Source organism: Lontra canadensis, unplaced genomic scaffold, assembly GCF_010015895.1.
Source record: "Lontra canadensis isolate GAN:19392208 unplaced genomic scaffold, GSC_riverotter_1.0 scaffold53, whole genome shotgun sequence".
NCBI classification, from domain to species: domain Eukaryota; kingdom Metazoa; phylum Chordata; class Mammalia; order Carnivora; family Mustelidae; genus Lontra; species Lontra canadensis.
In genome coordinates this window covers 2,336,331-2,347,555 of record NW_022631047.1, presented here as the reverse complement: position 1 = coordinate 2,347,555, position 11,225 = coordinate 2,336,331, and the positions used below count along the sequence as shown (strand labels likewise).

At 50.0% G+C, this 11,225-nt stretch overlaps 2 protein-coding genes across 6 annotated transcripts; one reads left to right on the top strand and one right to left on the bottom strand.

Annotated features, from left to right (window-relative positions):
• Nucleotides 1-495: 495 nt before the first annotated feature.
• Nucleotides 496-7,278, bottom strand: EEF1AKMT3 (EEF1A lysine methyltransferase 3). Of its 2 annotated transcripts, XR_004384696.1 has the most exons (4): nucleotides 7,009-7,278; nucleotides 6,774-6,885; nucleotides 1,291-1,764; nucleotides 496-982 (listed from the first exon to the last, which is right to left on the bottom strand). XR_004384696.1 is itself a non-coding variant. In XM_032874617.1 (3 exons), exons 1-3 carry the CDS (start codon nucleotides 7,183-7,185, stop codon nucleotides 1,373-1,375), a joined length of 681 nt encoding a protein of 226 aa, XP_032730508.1. In that variant the 5' UTR covers nucleotides 7,186-7,278; the 3' UTR covers nucleotides 1,038-1,372. The 2 variants fall into 2 exon arrangements, 1 of the variants encoding a protein (XP_032730508.1); XM_032874617.1 differs by lacking the exon at nucleotides 496-982 and having other exon boundaries at nucleotides 1,038-1,764.
• A 50-nt stretch (nucleotides 7,279-7,328) lies between these two features.
• On the top strand, nucleotides 7,329-11,075 carry METTL1 (methyltransferase like 1). Of its 4 annotated transcripts, none has more exons than XM_032874612.1 (6): nucleotides 7,329-7,432; nucleotides 8,645-8,808; nucleotides 9,759-9,943; nucleotides 10,034-10,147; nucleotides 10,319-10,420; nucleotides 10,583-11,075. In XM_032874612.1, the coding sequence occupies exons 1-6, from the start codon at nucleotides 7,347-7,349 to the stop codon at nucleotides 10,736-10,738; spliced, it is 807 nt and encodes a 268-aa protein (XP_032730503.1). In that variant the 5' UTR covers nucleotides 7,329-7,346; the 3' UTR covers nucleotides 10,739-11,075. The 4 variants fall into 4 exon arrangements, with proteins under 4 accessions (XP_032730503.1, XP_032730504.1, XP_032730502.1 ...); XM_032874611.1 differs by lacking the exon at nucleotides 7,329-7,432 and adding an exon at nucleotides 7,699-7,911; XM_032874614.1 differs by lacking the exon at nucleotides 7,329-7,432 and adding an exon at nucleotides 8,207-8,420.
• The last annotated feature ends 150 nt before the right edge of the window (nucleotides 11,076-11,225 follow it).

The following is an 11,225-nucleotide window of genomic DNA, read 5'->3' as shown; positions in this document are numbered from 1 at the left end:
GGGAGGTAAGAGTGGAGTACTTTCAACAAACCCTGTAAATATTTGTTGAATGAGCAAAGTCTTTATTGGACATCTACTGTATGTTGGGAGCTGTGCTAGACTTCAGGGAATTAAAAAAGAGTAAACCACAGCCCTACCCTCCAAGATAATCTAATGGTGAGAAAATAGGGAACAGGCAAGTGACCATGTAAGATCATTTAAGTCCCATAAGATGAACAAACAGTGAAAGGGTCTCCAGGGAGAAAGAAATCACACCCAAACAGGAGGCTCTGTAAAAGTTTTTTTCAGGAAAGAGTCGAAGAGTAATAAAGATTTTGACAAGTAGACATAGCCCTTCCAGGCAGAGAATCACCAAAAAGAATGAAGAAAACAAGGAATTTAGGTGTGGAAATAGGGAACAAAGAGTAGACATTTGGAATTTGTCCAGAGGTTGCAATACACATAGGAAACCAGTTGAAAATGAAAAAGAAGAGTAATTTGGGATCACACAGGATGGACTCTTGCTGTAGGCATCCGAAGTTAATCAGAGCTGATGTGGGAAGATCAACAGAGTTTGATAAGTGGCTTGAACGGGAGGGAATGGAGGCCAGGAATCCAGAGGAGGTGATATGTGGCCCAAGGAGTAAAAGGGAGCCCCAAGCAGAGGTAGCTCAGTGGGAAGAAAAAAGAGGGGAAGACAAAACACATTAGCAAGGAAGGACCAACAGGGCTTGGAAACCTGAAGAAAACTCAGATAGATGAGAAGAACCTAGTACTTAGTGATCCCGGTTCCAGCTCCAAAAAGGATGAAGAAGCCATAGTCCAAAGGACAGCTTGCTGCCTATGTCCCCAGCTTCAGGGCAGGCAGGATTTGACCCAGTTAGGGCCATGGTCCCACCAGACTCTGTCTCCAGAAGCAAGAAGTGGGTGGTCTGCGGTTCATTCCTTCCTAGTCCCCCAGCAAAAGCCTGAATTCTTTGGATACAGAGATGATCTTCTTTCCCTTTAAAAAAGAATTCCATTCAAATCTGGCAGGGAAAAAAGTCCATTCTGCATTAAAAAAAAAAAAAAAATACACCATAGCAGGACTGGAAGGGTTCAGGGACAGTCTATCTGCAACCACTGTTCTCACCTCCCATTTGTCTCCCCTATCCCTAAAAATCTTCATTTCATCCTCTGGGAACAGGAACTGGGAACTTCCTTTGTGCTCTAATCCAGCGCTATTAGGGCTCTAAGATTCCTAGCAAGCAGGCACCTCCCTGCACCAGCCCAAGAGGGAAGGAGGAAAGAGGAGGCAAAGGAAACCCATACTTCTCTTCCTCGTGTTTATGGCTTTGGAGATACGGCAGTTCTTTTCTTAGGACAAGGGGTTCAGAGGAGCAGAAGGGTGTTGTCAAGCAGGTCTTGGTTCCCTGTGCCTGGCTCTATAGATGTTGACATTCTCCTCCTCATCCCGCTGGGCCAGCTCCAGTTGGAAGTGCTGGGGCAGGAGGTGCTGAAAGAAGCTCTCTGTCCCGTGCTCCTCTCTCATCTTGGAGGCCAGATAGATGGTGCCATGGGGCCCGCATAGGTGTTGGAGGGTGCCCAGCAGCAGTGGGAAGGTGGGCTCCAGGTACACGATATCAGCCCCCAGCACCAGGTCATAGTCTCCAGGGAAAACATGCTGGTCAATCCCCCAGGACAAGGCTCGGACCTGGACCTGACCTCCAGCCGGCACATTGGCCTGGACGTTGGCCTGGATCTGCTCTAGGGCCAGGGGCAGGTCAGTGATGGTAACATTCCCCCCTGAGAGAGAGGAAGGAGGAGAAATGCAAGTCAGACAGACCAACCAAGGGGTCTCGGCTCCTACCCAGAAGGCCCAGAGACTGCAGGGCCTAGAGAACAGTGTCTTGCCAGCCCAGAGTGCACACTTGGGTTTTTAGTTACCCTAACCTCCATCTCACCTGCTGCTGTCCTCATTGCTTTACGTTCTACAACATCAACGTTGTCTTTGAGCTGATCTTCAACCTCTCTGTCCAACATACAACCACTGGGCGTAACCAGAAGCCTGGGCAGGACCGAGCTGGAGAAGGGCTATGTATGCATCCAGCCCATACTGACCCACACCAAACTTCATGGGTCTGGAAAGCTTCCCAGAAGACATGGCCTCAGCAAGCCTCAAAGGACAAGCAGGAGTTAGTTAGGTGGAGCTTTCCAGGCAGAGAACAGAGAGTACAAAGGCTTGGGGGCGAGAGCATCACAAGTTCAAGGAAGGCTGAACCTTAGGGGATGTGGAAGGAAAGAGAGAAATATCAAGACTGGAGAATAATGATGACATGCTAAGAGACTCAGGTTTGATTCTGAGGGGGGTAGGTTTTAAAGGCAGAAGCAGAGGGTGAGGATAATCAGATTAGCACCTCAGAAAGCTTCATTCATGCAAGAAATACATGTACTGAGCCCCTACTAAGTTCTGGCAGCACAGTGGTGAGCAAGATAAAACCTCAGCCTTCCTTGAGTGTTGTTAGAGAGGTAGAGACACACAAGGCACTGCAAAACAGACCCTGATCATGACGACTGTTACAAACACAGGAAAAGTTCATTCATTCATTCATATTTATTTTGTGTCTCTATGCCAGGTGCTGAGAATACAGTAGTGAACCAATCAGACAAGAATCCCTCCCCTCAGAGGGATTATGGTCTAGCAGCAAAAAATGGACAACAAACAAAACAAATCAAAGAAAATACACTGTACACCAGATGCTACAGTGAAGCATTAAGCAGAGAAGGGGGATAAGAATTGCTTCAGGGATGGGGCGGGGCATGTAATTTTAAACTGAGTGGTCGGGAAATGGCTTGCTCAACAGATTATGTTTGGGCAAAGACCTGGGAAATGATGGAGCAAACCACGTGGAACTCTCAGGCTAAATGTACCAAATAAGGGACTAATACGTGCCGAGACCTCGGGGCAGGAGTGTGTAGTAAGTCTGAGAAAGAGCAGGAAGGCCAGTGGCTGGAGCAGAGTCTGCTAGAGATGCTCTCTCTCTCTCCCTCTGCCCCTCCCCCTGCCCCTCCCCATGCTCTCTTAAATACATAAGTAAATAAATAAATATCTTTAAAATAAACAAATGAATAAAGGATCACTCTGACTGCTGTGATGAGAAAGGATGGCAGGGGGGCAAGTTCAGAAGTGAAGAGACCAGTTAGGAGGCAGCTAACCCAGCTGCGAGGTGATGCTCGTTTGAACCAGGGCAGTAGCCACATCTGAGAAATGGTCAGATCCTGAATGATTCTGAAGGTACAGTCAGCAGGATGTGCTGAGAGGCTGGACATGATATACTAGAGAGAGGGGATGTTTGAGCTGACTGACTAGAAGACCGAACTGCTATCTACTAAAAGGAAGAAGGCTATATGAGGAGCAGGACTGGAGAGGAAGGTCATGAGTTCCTGTCTATGTGTTAGGTGCCCACCAGACAACCACATGAAGATGTCGGGTAGGAAGGATGTTCCACAAACAAATGTGGAGATGGAAATGGGAGTTACAGAGTCATGAGCATAGAAACAGGATTTAAACCCATGAGGTGATGGGATTGCTTGGGAGTGGGGAGTACAGAGAGAAAAGGGAAGCGGTCAGGGCAGCAGGGTGGCTCAATCAGTTAAGCGTCTGCCTTCGGCTCAGGTTGTGATCTCAGGGTCCTGGGATGGAGCCCTGCATCGGGGTCCCTGCTTGACGGGAAGCCTGCTTCTTCCTCTTCCGCTCCCCCTGCCTGTGTTCCCTATCTCACTGTGTCCCTCTCTGTCAAATAATAAATAAAATCTTTAAAAATTAAAAAATAAAAGCAAAAAGAAAAAAAAAAGAAAAGGGAAGGGGTCAAAGGACAACTCCAGTGCAAATGAGGTGGGCAGAAAGCAGAAGTGTGGTACCCTGGAAATGAAAGGAAGCATTTCAAGGAGGAGGGAGAGTCAAATGCTGCAAAGTCAAGTCAAGTGGGCTCATAATCGACTCCTGTACTTACCAACATGGAGTTGGAAATGAAGCTCACCACCTTGGACTGCTGCAAATAAGGGCAGAAACGTGGAATGGATTGAGGGAAAAGTAAGATAGGAACTACAGATGAAGAAGATTAACTCTTTTGAGGAGTTTTGTTATAAAGCAGAACAGAAAAATGGGGTGGTAACTAAAAGAATATGTAGGACCAACAGTTTTTTTCTAAGAGAAAATATGGCATATTTATAGATGTAATACGTGTGTGTGTGCACGCGCACGTGCGTGTGTGTATAGAATGTTCCAGAGAAAAGAAAAAACTGGTAATGCAGGGGAGACAGGGGATGGGGAGGAGGTGTGCTGGAACAATGTCTTTGAGTAGATAGAAAGTTCGGGGTCTTGTTGACAAGTGGAGAGCTTGACTTAGCTAGGAGCACAGAGTGTTTATCGATGTTAACAGGAGAAAAGGCAGCACTTAAAACACACACAGTTAGGTAAGTAGACATTGTGACAGGAACGTGGAAAATCTTCTATAACAAAATAGAAGCAATCAGAAGAGATGGGCAACAAAGCCATCAGCTGAGGGTGAAGATGGGGAGGAGGCAAGTAGAGGTTTGAAGGGAAAGAAGGTAAAAAAGATGTTTGGGAGAACAGAAGAATACGTGCACAATGGAAGAACACGTGCACTGCCAGTAACAGACTAACTGGGCAGCACTTAAGGACTTAAGTTTAGTAATGACAAATTCAAAATGAAACCAGTCAGCACGGTTGTGTATATACTAGGAGGCCTAAGCTAGCCTGGAGGTGGGGATACCAAAGAGGCTTTCCCTTGGAAGTGATGTTTGAGCTGAGCACTGAAGGATGCATCTGAATAAACCAGGTGGTTCAAGGATTCCAGGCATAGAGTAGTCTGTATGAAGGCTCCACGGATGAGAACATCAAGACAGACTTGAGGCACTGAGAGAAGGGTAACTGACAGCATGAGGAGCACAAGGGAGGGAGAAGCACAGAAAGAGGCCAGAGAGGGAGGCGGGAAGCCATGCCAAAGTTATTGGTTTGATCTTGAAAGAACAAGAACTCACTGAAAGATGGGAGTGAGAGGTGATTACAGGTACATCTTGAAAAGATCACTCTGCTGGGTAGAGTGGGCAGAGGTCTGGGTGGGGGCAAGGAGTCAAAGCAGGAAGACGAGTTGGCCTAAATGTAGCAGGGCAGGCAAGTGCCCAAGGTGGCATGGACTGGGGAGCCATCAGTGTCGATGGGAAAACGTGAGATTTGAGAGATTTTTAGAAGATAAAATCAGTAGGACTTGAGTAATAGCTATGGGGGTGAGAAAAAGGGACATGTCAAAGGTGATATCTAGGTTTCCCATTGGGTAGACGATGCTTTGGTTCACTGAGATGGGGACGCCTGAAGGAGAAACACCCTGGGTGCAGAAGAACACAAGATCTACTTTCGGCATGCTTACCTTCCCATGGAAAAGCTTGAAGACACTTGCGAAAACCCAGGGAAGAAACAGCAGTGGCCTGAACTGGAGATGGTAGGAAGAGGAGCAGACAACTGGGGAACTATTAAGGACCTATGACCCACAGGTTTGACTGAATGCCGAGATGTGAGCAGGAGAGAGCAAAGGACAAGATGACACCTAGATTTCTTATTTGGCAGCTGGATGGGGGCAAAGGAGGAGAACCCAGTCTTGGAGCAAGTGGAAGCAGGTGTTCCCATCCATATTACATGCTTTTCTCCCATTTTAGCATAACTGTATACCTCTCCTCTGCTCTTCCTTCATGGAAAATTGCTTTTAACACTCCTTTGGTTTTGTGAGCCTGCTGTGTTTGCACTGTTCACCTTCTCACTTCACAGTGCTTCTCTTTGAATTCCCAGGGATCAAGGGACACATAGCCAGAGCATTTCTGCTGGCTCTGTGCATACAACACCATAATTCCAGTACCATAACATCTGCCCCCACCTTCCCCATTAGACCATAAGCTCCTCAGGAACAGGAGAGGTGTCTCACTCACTGTTATATCCCAGTACCTGGCACGATAGAAGGCTCCAAACAGATATTGACTGAATGAACACAAGAATGAATGCCTGTCTCTGGGAAGACTTTCCTGAACGTGACCTAGTTGTGTTCCCAAGAACAAAGACATTTGCATTACTAGGGAGATGACATCATAAGTGTTTTAAATGAGTGTTTTGGGTGTGAGGTTTTGCCTGCCCATTAGATTATAAACTGAGGAGCTGTTTCCTTTGTAGTTTTGGATCCTTGAAAAAAAAAAGGGGGAGCAAAATTTTCCTTACCTTTTCCTTCCCGAAGTCTGCGGTGCCTAATTCCTACCCTCACTTCCCCCACAAAAAACACCCTAACCCTCAAGAATTCACGCTTATTTCTTCCAAGCAGTCAAAACACTAAAAAACCTAGTATCTATTCATACTAGAATTATAAAGCCCTCCTCGGGTTTAATACAAGCAGATTGCTCCCCCTACAGAATGCCCCCAAAGATGCATTTTGACAAAACACCATGTCAAAGGAAAGGCGGTTTTAAGTGACGGTATTATTCATGAAATCACAAAGAGCAAAAAGGTAGAAAAAAGTCCTACTCCTTCTAAGGCCTGCCCGGTTTTTATTTCCTGCCCCCAAATCAACCACCCTGGGTGTTTTCTCTGGCACACAGAAAGAGGATGCGCGCGCGCACACACACATACACCGTTTGTTAAAAAGAGACTGGTCGGGTCGCAAATCACTCCCCTCCCAAGAATCCAGGGAGTGACAAATTTCTCCACCACCCAGTCCCCACCCCCACTCACTCCTATAACAAAGCTCACGCACCCTGCAGCGCGGCCAAGATTCCCACGATGCCCGTCCCTGCGCCTAGTTCGATCACTTTCTTGCCTCGGAAATCCACATTTTGACTTTCAAAATAGTTGCACAGACTCAGAGCCTACGGGAGAAAAGGGGGAGAGAGAAAGAAAAAGACTGTCGCGTGGATGGTTCCATATGGCAGAGGGAGAATCCAGGGTCCGGACCTCCCGGGGGCCCTCGCCCAGAGCCGCCCACTCCTCACCGCGTCCCACACGCGCGCCGCCACCCCGAGGCGGGACCCGAAGTTCTGTGTGATGCTCAGCACGTGCCCACAGAAATAGAACCGGCTTTTCTCCGAGTACGAGTCCGCGAAAAGCCCGACTTCCCGCGGGAACACGTATTCGGACTCTGATTCACGATCTGAGCAGGGGTCGGCCATCCGGATGAGAGCGCACGCGGACCCCCAGGCCAGCACTGGTATCCCGGATCTGGGACCGGCTGGGGGTGAGGGACCGCGGGTCGCCTGGGCTTCTCCGTGGCACCGAGCCCCGCCTCCCCGAGTTTGCCCTCCTCCCTCCAGTTTGACTTCCTGGAGATGGGATGAGAAGCTGCCCCTCCCGCTCCGGTCCCCAGCGCACACCCGACGGGGCTCACGTCGGACTTCGCGGGGCAGACGGGGCAGACAGGTCTGAGACCCGGGGAGAGGGGAGAGGAGTGAGGATTTTCCTGTAGGAAGGGGGGAGTCCTGGGACTCCTCTCACCTGCGGGATGCACAGGTGCCTGCAACTAGGAAAGTAACCCAGACCACGCAGAAGCGGGCTAACCAAAGGGGTTGGGTGCCAGGACTGACTTTGCCAGTCCAGCTGGAGACCCGCGCCGCGAACGCCCACCGCTCCCGCCGCCGCCCACCCTCGCTGCGCAAGTCGGCGGAGTATACTGTTGGGTCTTTAAGAGGCGGGGTTGACTTGCAACGTGCCTGATTGCGTCATTATCCTGCGCCTCGAGCCTGGGTCTCCACGTGTGTTCAGTGGTGAAACCCCGGACTGGGGATCATGGCGGGAGCTGAGAGTGGGGAAGCGGCGGGAGCGGAGGCCCCGCAGCCCCAGAAGCGCTACTATCGGCAACGTGCTCACTCCAACCCCATGGCTGACCACACGCTGCGTTAGTGAGTGAGCAGGGCAGGGGGGAGGGAGCAGGGGGAGGCAAAGGAGGGCGGAATGTTTGCAGCATCCCGCAGCAATTCGGAAGAGCTGTTCTGGGACGGTCGGCAGGGTCACAGAGGGACCAGGAGGCTTGGCTGGGTGACGTCAGCGTTAGAGGTGGATCGGGAGATTTAGGAGAGGGCGGAGTTGGAGGGCTGGGAGGGGGCGTGGCGATCTGCCCCGAGTCTCAATTGTGGTGTAAGTCTGGAAAGAGAGTAACTTAGACTGGAGTGTTGTAGGCGGAACGTAGTTTCCACCTTTCGGTTTCGTTTATGGGATTTAATAAAAAGACAAACATAAACACACATCCCACCCACACCTTAATCCATCCTCTTCCCATAGAGCACATAAACAGAGTAAGTAAGGTCCCAGTGCCTTGGGCAGCCAATCTCTGGGGGAAGGGAACTTGGGACCCAGGAAGGAGAGCTGCCTGACCAGAGTCACATCAACTCCTAGAAGTGGAGATGGGCAGGTCAGCAATCATGAGCCTCATGATGGGCCTATGATTCACACTGGGGTTTAAGGGTGGTTTCCATTGTGTCTGCTAGAGACCACAGAGCCCACTGTTACAGAATTTTTGAGAATAGCTCTTCCCATTTACCTCCCACCCTTATCCATCTGCCCACACACATGTAGTACTACTTCTGCAATGGCTTGACCAACCTTCTCATGTCCCTCGTGTCTTCTCTCCAATAGCCCTGTGAAGCCTGAAGAGATGGACTGGTCCGAGCTATACCCAGAGTTCTTCACTCCACTGACTCAAAATAAGAGCCACGATGACCCAAAGGATAAGAAAGAAAAGAGAGCCCAGGCCCAAGTGGAGTTTGCAGACATAGGCTGTGGCTATGGTGGCCTGTTAGGTAACACTCTGGCCTTTTCTCTAGGGCATGGAGAGGCAATGTCTAGGTTCTGCTACCTCAGCAGGTTTGGTGGGGGCCACAGTTGGCCTTTCCCCTTCGGACCAGACACCAGTGCTGTGACATCAGTGTGGAGAACCTCTGCTTTCCCCGTACTCTGGGTCTGTGGCCTTTGTCCTGGAGAAGGGAGGGTGTTGACTCAAATGCCTCTTAGAACTTGGGTTGTCCTGTCTGGCCCCACCCCTGGCCTCAGTCCCTCCTTGAGCCATTTCCCCTGCAAGGTGCCGGGTCAGTGAGCTGGTCAGCACAAGCGTCAGAGATTAATCACTGTAGCCAGTGATCCTGAACTGTCTTTCTGAGGGATTCCACCACTCTCCCTCTCCTCCCCCATCCTTCACCAAAACTCATCGTTTCTGCTCTACTCTTGTGTTTTCAAGTTCCTCCTGTATTGTCTGTATTGTCCCAGCCCTGCATGCCAGGCCACTTCTCTATTTTTAGATCTTCCCACAGAGGTAACAGTATGACAGAGAGAGGAAAAACATGGTACTTGGGGGCAGAAGAGCTTGTTTCAAGTTCAAGTTCTGCCTTTTCTTAGCTCTGTGACCTTGGGCATTTCTGACCGCAGTATCCTCATCTTCTCAATTTACCACAGAATGTTAGGAGGATTAACTGAGACAATGTGTGAAAACACCGAAAACTCGGAAGCACTTGCGAATATACATGTATTCCCAGACCCTCCCACTTCCAGTCTGGGTAATAGTCTTTGGATCTAAGCCTAACCCTAACCTTAACCCTCTTCTCCAACGTAGAACCAGCCACGTACGTATCTCTCCAACCACACTTGCCATTCGTGATTTTGGCAGTTGCAGATTGGCAGTTCCTTTCTTTTCTTGACCCCTTTGTACTTCCTATAAGTATGAGGTTGACGATTCCATTCCTATTTCTGTGTCCAGTGGAACTGTCACCGTTGTTCCCGGACACACTGATTCTGGGTCTGGAGATCCGGGTGAAAGTCTCAGACTATGTACAAGACCGGATTCGGGCCCTTCGAGCAGCTCCTGGAGGTGGCTTCCAGAACATCGCCTGTCTCCGTAGCAATGCCATGAAACACCTTCCTAACTTCTTCCGCAAGGGCCAGGTGGGGAGGGGCTCCGGTGGGTAAGGCTGGTAGGCAGGTATGGCACTGAAGCCAGGCTCTCAACCCTGTCAATGCCTGTCTGTCTCACAGCTGACAAAGATGTTCTTCCTCTTCCCTGACCCACATTTCAAGCGGACGAAGCACAAGTGGCGAATCATCAGTCCCACACTGCTGGCAGAATATGCCTACGTGCTTAGAGTCGGGGTGAGTTGGGAGTGCGAGGGAGGGAGGGGTGAGTGGCCTATTCAGAGACCTTCCACTAAGAATTCCACTTAATTAATAAATGAAGCATTTAGGACTCAGGCCACCACTCCCATCATCGCCCTGCTCAGCTGCATGCAGCCCCCCCATCTCGGGTGATTTTTGCCTCTGCAGGGGCTCGTATATACCATAACTGATGTGCTGGAGCTACATGACTGGATGTGCGCCCACTTTGAAAGGCACCCCCTGTTTGAGCGCGTGCCCCTGGAGGAACTGGTAGGTGGGGGCCCTGAGGGGAGTTGTGACAATGCAGGCCTTTTCCAAAGTGGTCTGTATTCTTTGAACCCAGCTCAGTGCCGGGAGGATGGGATGAGAGTCTCAGGGCCAGGGGCCGTCTGAAAGGTGGGCAAGGACTTATGGAATCCTTCTTTTTCCCAGAGTGAAGACCCCATTGTGGGACATCTGGGCACCTCAACTGAGGAAGGAAAGAAAGTCTTACGCAACGGAGGCAAGAATTTCCCAGCCATCTTCCGAAGAATACAGGATCCCACCCTCCAGCCAGTGACCCCCCAGTCCCACCCTCTTGGCCACTGACAGCCTACCTTGCCTTAGCTTGACCACAGGACCTTCCTAGCTGAGCCTGCCAGGGCCAAGAGGGGACAGTTTTTCAAAGAAGTTGGGAGAACTTCCCAAGCCAGAAGCCTGAGATTCACAACTGACCTCTCATCTTCTTGCCTGTCTACCACCAACAGAAAGCAAAAGAAGCTAACTGGGAAGGTCAAAAGACCTTGGACCAGAAGGGATGTTTGGAAGGGTGTGGGGTCTTGCTTTTCCTTAGCACTCCCTTCTTCTGGGATCTCTCCTTCTCAGCGAAAGTGAGGAATGCAGTTCTCCACTATCCATCTAAACAGCTTGCTAGACTCAAATTGCCTGTCTACTTGTGTCTACTTTGCAGTCCTGGGGATAACGTGTGTGTGTGTGCCCCTGCCCATGCTGCTATTTCTCGGGAAAGGCTAGAGCATGTATCACATGCCTTCTCCCATCCCCACCCCCCAATCCCCTCCCTGCCTGAAACTTGACC

Bases quoted from the DNA above. Each gene is read 5' to 3' on its own strand.
- EEF1AKMT3 (XM_032874617.1), bottom strand. From the start codon at position 7,185: ATGGCCGACCCCTGCTCAGATCGTGAATCAGAGTCCGAATACGTGTTC. The intron at 6,886-7,008 runs GTGAGGAGTGGG...TTTCTCCCGTAG, and splicing joins CGGCGCGCGTGTGGGACGCG to GCTCTGAGTCTGTGCAACTA. The intron at 1,765-6,773 runs GTGCGTGAGCTT...CCTCTCTCTCAG, and splicing joins AATCTTGGCCGCGCTGCAGG to GGGGGAATGTTACCATCACT.
- METTL1 (XM_032874611.1), top strand. From the start codon at position 7,799: ATGGCGGGAGCTGAGAGTGGGGAAGCGGCGGGAGCGGAGGCCCCGCAG. The intron at 7,912-8,644 runs GTGAGTGAGCAG...TCTCTCCAATAG, and splicing joins GCTGACCACACGCTGCGTTA to CCCTGTGAAGCCTGAAGAGA. The intron at 10,148-10,318 runs GTGAGTTGGGAG...TTGCCTCTGCAG, and splicing joins CCTACGTGCTTAGAGTCGGG to GGGCTCGTATATACCATAAC.